Genomic DNA, 10,762 nt, shown 5'->3' on the forward strand with positions numbered 1-10,762 from the left:
CGATCTCTTGTTGACTTTCTCACGTCTTTTATGCAATGAAATCATACAATGAAATAGCAGGTTTTACAGAAGTCTTTTATTTTGAAAAGTCGCCCGGGAGCAATGAAGAGGACTTTTCGTTTGCTATTGCGCGTCATGTTGTTCAGCCCAAAGGTTCCTTTTAGTAGGTCAGATGGTTCCCGGAACAATGCTGAAACCAAACTCGTATTTCTGATGAGCTGTTTTAATCATAACATTTTTAAATTACTTAATTTTTTGGACTGTCGAAGCACATCCATAGTTTGTAGTATGGAGACCGGTGTTTTGCCATGAAACTCCGCGCGCAGTATGACAGGTAGTTATTTCTGTGCGGTGGGATTACAAAGACATTTCCTTTAGACTCATTTCATGTTTTCTTTATTTAAAAATCAAAATATAATTAAAAAAAATGTTTGAGATAAAAACCAGAGCGCAAATCTATTACTTATCAAGTGTTTATCATTATACGACAACTAGTCATGTTTATATAGAAAAGTGAAGTGACTACGGATTTTGACGTATGATTACCATTCGTAAAACCTTCATGATTAATTTGTGGTAACAATGTTTTTTTCCTTTTTATTTGTAGTAAAACGGGTTACTTCTTTGCTCTATAAATAATCCCACGTATAGCCTTTGTGTACTTTACAAACATAGGCCTACTGTAAACACATACTGTACGTTACGTTGTTATTATGTTCATTTTTCCAAAACAGAGCAGCATATATCGAATCCAGAAGAACGCATAAACCGAGGGATTCACCTGACCCGATGCAGCCCGAATCGAGCCCACACAACGGGCACGGGCTGTCATTAACCCTGCAGCCGGAGCTGCTCGCCCGAATGCCGGGTGCTGGAACTTCCGGCGGACCGGAAACCGCCGAGAACGTCAGAGTTCCAGTCGCCAGCTCGACGAGCGGACGAGGCGCGACCTCGCGGAGGCCGAGAGCACCCAGCCACAGCCATAGTCATTCTCACGGGCACACACACACGCACGAACATGATCACGAGTCCGAAAGCGGAGAATCGGACATGGAGTCTGGAGAATCAAGTAGCTCAGTATCGGAACTGCGTTACCTTTTGCGGTGGGTCAAGAAGAGTCTTCCCTTCATAGTCATCCTGGGTGCGAAACTGATCCTTCAACACGCCCTGGGTGAGTTGTTTGTGAGAACAGGTGTTTGATCTGGGTGTGAAGTTCATGACCCTTGACCCCTTCTTGGTTTCTTTTCCCTTAGGTCTGGCTGTTGCCGTTGGCCTGTTTACTACTTTTATGTATGTCAACAAAGGCATTCAAACCCAGGTCTTTCTCCATGTAAGTTGCACCACGTTCCAGTAGCTCCGTATTGTGTAAAAGGTCATGGGTTCGAACCCTATTGAACATGCATACCGTTAAAAATGTATAGCTTAAAGTGATGTGAATAGGTTTTAATACTGGGTTTTAATGCATCTAATGCGTAGTGATCTTAACATTGTTTTGTGTCTTCTTTGTAAAGGAGCGAAGGACGAAGCGGCAGTGTCTCTGGCTCTTGTTGTTCCTCATAACCTCCAGTCTTCTACTGTTCTTCACTTTTTACGCTCAGTCACTTTACCGCTGGTTAGTATTTTTGACTATATTGGTTGAGCTCAAACTCCACTGTAACATGTTATAGCACAGTCAGCTTGAGGCTATTTACACCACAGGAAAACATGTGATGTAGACTAGCGGGTTGACATCTTGACCTCTTGCCAGATGTTTTTTTTAGCTCAAAACTTGACTGTTACTGTAACACTACTATACAGTATTACTGTAATACTACAGTAGTCTAATGTGTAATAATTTTTTTTTCTTTCAGCCTCATCTTCGCCAACCCAACAATAGATTTCCAAAACTTCTGGGAGGTTTTGTGGTGCGTCGGTGTGACTAACTTTACTGTGAAGTTTGCCTTCATGGGGCTCAAGTGTTTTATTCTTTTGGTCCCCGCTCCCCTCATGGCGTATCGGCGAAGGGTAAGCATGGTGCTTTTTGTAACATCAATTGGTTTGCAGTGATTTCATTGGAGCTTAAGCATATGTGTCGTGTTGTTTGCAGGGTCAGTGGTATATGTTTCTGGAGGAGGTCAGTCAGGTTTATCAGGCCATTGCTCCTGTGCCGCTCTGGTTCCGCTATTTGGTCAGCTATGACGAGATGGAAAACTCAGTGGGTTTGACTCTGGGAATCCTGCTGGCCTTGCTCTACCTCATAATGAAGGTAGGGATAAGAACATATTTTTAGACACTAGCTGTGTTTTCATTACCCTTTAAATTGTGCAAATTGATATTGCGAATTGAAAATTAAAGTGTTCCTGTATAGCTCAGTGGTAGAGCGTTGGGTTTTCAGTGCAAAAACTATAGTATTTTTGTCTTGTTTTCAGTAAAAATATCTTAAAATTCTTGAATAAAAATGCTTTTTCTTGATGAGCAAATCGACCCAAGAAAATAAGTCTAGTTTTTAGACTAAAAATATCAAATGTATCAAATATCAAAACAAAGTGATTTTGTGCGTAAAACAAGCAAAAAAATCTGCCAATGGGGTAAGCAAATTTTTCTTGAATTTTTTTTACATTTAGTGTTTAAGAAAAATTTTCAAGATTTTTTTGCTTACCCCGTTTTTTTGCTTGTTTTATTCACAAAATCACTTGATATTTTGATATTTTGGTCTAAAAACTAGACTTAATTTCTTGGGTCTTTTTGCTCATCAAGAAAAAGCATCTTAATTTAAGAATTTTTAGATATTTTTACTGAAAATAAGACAAAAATACTGAATTTTTTTTTCTTGAAAATAATTTTTTGTAGTGAGAGGTCATGGGTTCGAACCCAGGTAATACAAATACTGATAAAAAAATGTAATGCACTGTACGTCACTTTGGATAAAAAATATATAAAATAGGGCTAATAGAAACATGTCAAATTTGCAAAAACGCCCATATATTGCAAAAAAGATGTCAAGGTTATATTATGTAGGAAGATTTTGTAAAAACATTAAATTACTAAAAAATGACTTCAGCTTGGTTTTCACAGGCAGCTTTAATTCTTTCCTTTCTTATGTCTCCAGCTTTTAGGATTGTACGGACAGTGGGGATCGTTGCACAAAACACTACAGGCTTTTTTCAGTTATGAGGTATGAGGTCACGGAAAATTACATTAAACCTTACATAACCTGATGTGGCTATCATCACATTTTTGACAATAATGGGCAGTCGTGGGCAACTGGTTAAAGAGTTGGGAACAAGCAAGGCACATGTCCCCCATTGCTTCCTGGGCACTGCAGTGATAGCTGCCACTGCTCTGGGTGTGTGTTAATGGGTTAAATGCAGAGGTCACATTCCAAGTATTGGTCATTACGTCACTTTTTTCAACCCAGAGGTTATCCTATAATCAGCGTTCCCACAGGTCCTTGAAATCCCTGAAAGTTTGTGAATCTGGGCGGAAAATTCAAGGTCCTGGGAAGTTTATTAAAATATGCATACATAGATACAGGTCAATGAAAGTGCTTGAATCTATTTTATGCAAGAAGTTATCTGGAAAAAAAATCCATATTATAAAAATTATAAAATTTCTAGCCTTTTAAGCACACGTGCTAAACTGTTTGCTTTAAATGCTTTTATCTTTTTGCGAATGTTGATTCACACCAAAATGCTTTTTTGCATAGTTACGTTTGACACATGAAAACATCTCTGGTTACGTATGTAACTGTTGTTCCCTGAGAAGGGAACGAGACGCTGCGTCTCCCTTGCCATACTTCCTGCATCCCTGTAACGCTGTCTTTGGCAATATTTCAGATAGCGATATACTTCCTGACTCTCGCGTCACCCTGTCTTTGTAGTCAAGCCTCATCATTGGTTGAATTGATATACACATTCAGACGCACTTACCCCTGGAGGCGTCCCCAAAGTGTCACCGCAGTGACGCAGCGCGAGTTCCCTCGAAAGAGAACTGTAACAATGTATTTTAAAAGGTAACACAATGCTCTTACTTGAAATGTGTCCCTACATTTATTTTTTTTATTTGGTGGTTTTGGACCTGGAAAGTCCTTAAAAGGTCCTTGAATTTGATGTTAACTAGGTGTGGAAACCCTGTATAATATTTGACTTGAGCCTAATAAACACATTATACAGAAATATAGTTTTCTTATACACAATTTTCTCTCTTTATGAGGTAAATGGAGCCCCTGCCACTTCAAACCAATGCATGGAGGCAGGCGACATTTGTCCAATCTGTCAAGCTGACTTTAAACAGCCTCGGGTTCTCTTGTGTCAGGTGAGCACCAAATCTGCTTATAGTTATAGCGTCAACCCCATAACCTCCCAGGTATACTATTACTGTCGTAAAGCAATGCTTAGCCCACACAACGCTATGAATTATATACACTTAGAGTTAAATACCAAGCCTTCAGTTTACAAATAAAAAGGCTTGGTATATCAGTGCACTAGCGACATTATATTTTTTTATCATTTGTGCAGAATACAAGTTCAGAGCTAATAAAATGCATATCTAATGGCAATTTTTTCTGCAAATACATCCATGTTTTAAAGCTTTGGGTAGCTAATTATTATTCATGAACCCAGCAAATAAGAATTATAGTGTGCCCCGCCCACTTTTCAGATCATTCCTGTGCCCTTATTTTTTTAAACATTCTCAACTTTTTAGCATGTAGGTTTTATACCCAACTTGCAAACGCCACTGGCTACAATATCACATACCTCACATAGTTACAAGTGTTAAAGGAATAGTCTACTCATTTTCAATATTAAAATATGTTATTACCTTAACTAAGAATTGTTGATACATCCCTCTGTCGTCTGTGTGCGTGCGCGTGGGCGCTGGGGCGCGCTGCGACGCTTCGATAGCATTTAGCTTAGCCCCATTCATTCAATGGTACCATTTAGAGATAAAGTTAGAAGTGACCAAACACATCAACGTATTTCCTATTTAAGACGAGTAGCCACACGAGCAAGTTTGGTGGTACAAAATAAAACGTAGGGCTTTTCTAAGCGGATTTAAAGGAGGAGCTACATTTTGTGGCGTGATAGCACTTTTGGGAGTACTTGGACTCGGCGCAGTAACACCCTCCCTCTCCCATTATGAGAGGGAGAAGGGGAGCGGACTTTTCAGGCGAGTCGAAGTACTCCCAAAAGTGCTATTACGCCATAAATATAGTTCCTCTTTTAAATCCGCTTAGAAAAGCGCTACGTTTTATTTTGTACCACCAAACTTGCTCGTATGGCTACTCGTCTTGAATGGGAGGAACGTTGGTGTGTTTGGTCACTTCTGACTTTGTCTCTAAATGGTACCATTGAATGAATGGGGCTAAGCTAAATGCTATCGAAGCGTCGCAGCGCGCTCCAGCGCTTACGTGCACGCACACAGATGATAGAGGGATGTATCAACAATTCTTAGTTAAGGTAATAACATATTTTAATATTGAAAATGAGTAGACTATTCCTTTAATGTCAAGTGTTATTTTGCCCCCCAGCATATCTTCTGTGAGGAATGCATCTCTCATTGGTTCAACCAGGAGAAAACCTGCCCGCTCTGTCGCACGGTTATCACAGACAAGGTGCATAAGTGGAAAGATGGCGCGACATCGTCTTATTTACAGATTTACTGACCACGCTGCTGACCTACGAAATGACAACAAAGGGTGAATCCGAATGATATGGGGGTGGTTCAATTCAACGTCTCTAGTTTATGAGACTACTGTGTTGACTGCAGCACTTGGTAAAGGGTAGTAGTTGTGGGGTTAATTATTTGTATCTCCAAGGGATATTTGTATGCATTAATCTTGTCAGAAAGACAAGCGTATTCACCAGCTCTTTGTATTATTATTATTATTTTTTTGCATGTGGAATTTCCTCATTTTTAGCTGTTATATGTAATATATACAAAATGGCGTTTCAAGCCATTTCTGGTTTTACAAGATTTTGTCTTTTTGGGCACAAGCAGAAAGACTTTTTTCTAATATGGGAGAAATAGATATTGTATTTACGAAAAATCAAAAAGTTTTTGCTCCTTAAATGTATTTTTGAATATATTTCTTTTGTTTTTCATAAATACTGGGTCTTTTCTCTTTTATATGAGAGATCTTTTTTCTCACATAGTGTTATTTTTATCTCTGTCTACATTGAAGGAGTCTGGAAAATGTTGATGGCATTTATAAACTATTTATCTCATTTGAAGTGTTCTGATTTGTTCATTTATAATCTGTACTGGGTGTAAACATGTTTAACATTTCATGATATTATTTCTACTACTGATTTGTTAGAGGATATAACATTCAAATGTAGAAATAGAATTTAATACCAATGCATCAACAAAACATTACTGTACATGCTAAAAGCATAATTCAATCTATGCAGATTCATGGTATTTTTCTATTTATGTTACATTTACATATTTGTAATAAACCAAAGAGTTTGAAAATATTGATACGGTATGTACAGTACAATATATTTTTATTGCACATCAATTTCATATCAAGCAAGAGGACCGGCCAAATAAATAGTTCTTGTTAAAACTGTTCAAAAATCTGTTGTCATCTGTTTCATTCCCACATTGTAAAAATGATATCAATTCAACATATATTTTATGTTACTTTAACTTAAAGGTGCAGTGTGTAATTTTTAGCGGCATCTAGTGGAGAGGTTGTGAATTGCAACTAACGGCTCAGTCCACTGCTCACCCCTTGCTTTTGAAACACATAGAGAAGCTGTAGCCACCACCGGACAAACATGTCATCGTCGGAGACAACTTAGTAAAAAAAGTTTGTCCGTTAAGGGCTTCTGTAGAAACATGGCGGCCCAAAATGGCGACGTCCATGTAAGGGGACCCTCGGTGTATGTAGATAAAAACGTCTCATTCTAAGGTAATAAACACATAACGGGTTATTAGGAAAGGTCTTTATACACCCCTGATAATATAGTTTATTATTTTGCATTTCTGTCAAAAAATCCTAAAAATTACACACTCCACCTTTAACAGATTAAGTTCATCAATTTCAACTTGTTTTTATAAATGATGTCAACTTATCACAAGTCAAAACTTAAAATAGTAGGTTGAATTGACTTAACCAAGTTGTTTTAACTTCATGCTGCATTATTTTTGCAGTGCAGAAATTTGATATAAGCAAACATCAGTTTCATTCATAATAAATCAATATTTTATTCTTTTTTTAAATGAAAGGCGCCACACAACATCACAGCAATTCAAGCATTTCAAATGTAATGTGTATGAGCATTTCAATTTATACAACACTTTTATCCCTGATGGAGATGTTTCCGAACATGTCTAAACAAATCTGGATTAACCATGAGTTTCTGACACATATTAGATACTTTCTGAGGCACACCATATTGCATTTGTAAAGAAACGTCATAACTAGAGTGTAAAAAAGACCATTAACACTTAGCACCAAGTTATGAGTATATACACTCACCTAAAGGATTATTAGGAACACCTGTTCAATTTCTCATTAATGCAATGGTGTGGGGGATGTTTTCTTGGCACACTTTAGGCCCCTTAGTGCCAATTGGGCATCGTTTAAATGCCACAGCCTACCTGAGCATTGTTTCTGACCATGTCCATCCCTTTAAGACCATCCTCTGATGGCTACTTCCAGCAGGATAATGCACCATGTCACAAACCTCAAATCATTTCAAATTGGTTTCTTGAGCATGACAATGAGTTCACTGTACTAAAATGGCCCCCACAGTCACCAGATCTCAACCCAATAGAGCATCTTTGGGATGTGGTGGAACGGGAGCCTCGTGCCCTGGATGTGCATCCCACAAATCTCCATGCTATCCTATCAATATGGGCCAACGTTTCTAAAGAATGCTTTCAGCACCTTGTTGAATCAATGCCACGTAGAATTAAGGCAGTTCTGAAGGTGAAAGGGGGTCAAACGCAGTATTAGTATGGTGTTCCTAATAATCCTTTAGGTGAGTGTATATGATTATGAGTCTTAAAGGGGACATATCATGAAAATCTGTTTAAATGTTTAAGTGCTATAATTGGGTCCCCAGTGCTTCTATCAACCTAGAAAATGTGAAAAAGATCAACCAAGTAACTTAGTTTTGGTAAACCATTCTCTGAAAGTATGTGAAAAAGTAGGTAATTGAAATCTGGCTCCCCTTGTGATGTCAGAAGGGGATAATACCGTCCCTTAATCTGCACTATCCAACCACGACACTGACATTTAGTGCAGAGATCAGCTCATTTGCATTTAAAAGGACATACCTACAAAGTAAAATTTTAACATAATAAATTATCAATGAGGTATTTTGAGCTAAAACATAACATATGCACTCTAGGGACACCAAAGATTTATTTGACATCTTAAAAAAGTCATGTGAAATGTCCCCTTTAATATTCTGACATGACTGCTAAACCACTAATAGAAGATTATTGTTAAAGAGTTGTTTTAAACCCAGGCTGTAAATATACTGTGATATAGGGGCTCACTTTTCAGCTCATCATATTGTCAAAAGTGATACATGAAAACAGTTTCATCTCATTGGTAAAGCCATTAATGCCAAATTATGGACATTAGCTACTTAGCGAGTGTTGCATAGTTTTAAACTGTCAGTATTAATGTATGCAAAGGCAAAACACGATGCTTCCAAAGTCAAAGTAGAGGAATCATAATTTAATCATGCGCAGATTTTAAAATCAAGAGCTTTCAGATATGAAGCCATTAAAGCGCTCTTAACCGGCACTGCACAGCAGGCTGTTGTTTGTCAATAGGCACTGCCGTTGACAGTACTATATGAGAAAAGAGCTTGATATTCAATCAGGTCAACACATAGCGATTCCAGCCAATTATGAGCTTGATGAAAACTGCTTCAAACTCCAGACAGTTCAATCACAGCAACAGCCTCCTAATGTCCAACCACAATTACAACGGAGATGAGAGGAAGCAAGGTTAACATCAAATTCAATCAGCGAATTACAATGTCACAGCAAAACAAAGCCAGAGGGAAATAAAGTGCGGTCTTGCGAAATTATCTGACATCCAGAAGAAAGTTGTTACAATGATACGGTTTTATCTCATCAGCAGACAGTTCATTGTTTAAGCGAAAGCTTGTGAACGAAATTCTTCCACCTATTTGGTCTAAATTCATTTTTATACAGTACTTTTTAAAAGCCAGATGTAATGTCCAGTTATGGTTGTCGAGAATTGAAATTGTTAAAGGAACAGTATGTAAGAAATGTACATCAATTAATCATAAAATGTCCCTGATATGTCACTAAACATTAAGAAATCATTTTCATTTCAATACTTATATCACTCACAACATTGGTCTGGCCAGGATATTGTCATTTAAAAAGTGGAGTTGCATGTTGTCATTTTGTGTATTGGCCACCAGTTGTGTGTGATTGCAGTACCAGTTTTAGCCACAAGTTTTGTGGTTGCAATACCAGTTTTGACCACAATCCTACATACTGTTCCTTTAATAAGACATTACTGTAAAAACTGCAATACAAGGACAAAACAGTCATGAATTGTGACTATGTACAGCAATGGAATTAATACCGATTTTAAGTTAAATACTAAACTTCCATAAATTTGGAGATTTGCTTTTCCTTTAATCTTTTGACATTTACACTGTCAAAAGTGAAAGTTGGATTAACTTAAAAATTCCTTCAATTAGTAACACCTACAAACAGCAACAAAAAAAGTGAAACATTTAAGTTGACAACACTAATTTTTTTGAAGTGTTACCCATTTAAGTAATTTGTTTAAGTAGATCTAACTTTCACTATATTTACAGTGTAATGGGGTTCAAATAAATACATTTTATTTATATAATTGAATCAAATTAAAGAGCACCAATGGTCCGATATACATTTTTACATTTCCTTTGGTGTGTAAGTGTGTATTAGTTCATGTTAACGATTATGCAACGGTACAAACCCCAAAGTAAACAATGACGTAAATGTAAATCTCTTTTCTTGGACTACAACAAACACACGGATTGTAAGCAACAGTTTACTTCCTGGGATTGGTGATGAAGGAAAGTTTGACATTATCATAATTAGCCTGTAAGTTAACTCCTGTTAGCATTGCATTGTGGGCGAATCTTTCAAACATGGTAAGGAGCGTCACATTTCCAGCTTACGTCAGAGGTATTCAGGCCAATCACAACATACAGATTAGCTGGCCAATCAAAGACACAAAGCTTTTCAAAACCCTGCATATTAGGAAGAGAGTGAAATCAGGAGCTACAAAAATGTACGGTATGTGGAAAATAATGTGTTTTTTTAACTATAAACCACGCGAACACATTGTATTATACTAAATACACAAAATAACGTTGATTTTAGCAATGAAATAGGTGCTCTTTAATTATAATCTATCAGTATAACATTGTGAAACTGAATTTTTTATTATAATGGTTCTGCTCAACCTGACAATTTGACACAATTGATCATCCATTTTATCCCAGCATAATTTGAGAAATTCAAAAAGAAATCTGTGCATGTTCAATGTCAACATTTTTGTTTTCTTATATTTCATGATTCTAAATATTTTTTTATTTAGGATTGTTTATCAGCTAGGATCAAATTTAGTGTCAAATTATATTTAAAGAGATAGTTCACCCAAAATTTCATTATTTACTCATACATTTCTTTGTTCTGATGAACACGAAGGAAGATATTTTGAGAAATGTTGGTAACCAAACCAATCAGAGGCCCCATTGACTTCCGTAGTAGGAAAAAAGAATAC

At 37.1% G+C, this 10,762-nt stretch overlaps 1 protein-coding gene across 2 annotated transcripts in view; it reads left to right on the forward strand.

Annotated features, from left to right (window-relative positions):
* Positions 1 to 6,561, forward strand: part of rnft1 (ring finger protein, transmembrane 1) — a 37,446-nt gene extending 30,885 nt beyond the window's left edge. Inside the window, exons 1-9 of one of the 2 annotated variants that reach the window (XM_055208379.2) lie at positions 130 to 334; positions 735 to 1,171; positions 1,254 to 1,330; positions 1,512 to 1,612; positions 1,851 to 2,004; positions 2,087 to 2,245; positions 3,089 to 3,154; positions 4,192 to 4,293; positions 5,510 to 6,561. In XM_055208379.2, coding sequence (XP_055064354.2) covers positions 309 to 334; positions 735 to 1,171; positions 1,254 to 1,330; positions 1,512 to 1,612; positions 1,851 to 2,004; positions 2,087 to 2,245; positions 3,089 to 3,154; positions 4,192 to 4,293; positions 5,510 to 5,644 — 1,257 coding nt within the window. In that variant the 5' untranslated portion in view covers positions 130 to 308 and the 3' untranslated portion in view covers positions 5,645 to 6,561. Of the gene's footprint in view, positions 1 to 129; positions 335 to 734; positions 1,172 to 1,253; positions 1,331 to 1,511; positions 1,613 to 1,850; positions 2,005 to 2,086; positions 2,246 to 3,088; positions 3,155 to 4,191; positions 4,294 to 5,509 lie in introns of those variants that run through there. The other variant, XM_073874295.1, reaches the window with a different exon arrangement.
* The last annotated feature ends 4,201 nt before the right edge of the window (positions 6,562 to 10,762 follow it).

The sequence above is a fragment of the Misgurnus anguillicaudatus genome, chromosome 12 (assembly GCF_027580225.2).
Source record: "Misgurnus anguillicaudatus chromosome 12, ASM2758022v2, whole genome shotgun sequence".
In the NCBI taxonomy this organism is placed as follows: domain Eukaryota; kingdom Metazoa; phylum Chordata; class Actinopteri; order Cypriniformes; family Cobitidae; genus Misgurnus; species Misgurnus anguillicaudatus.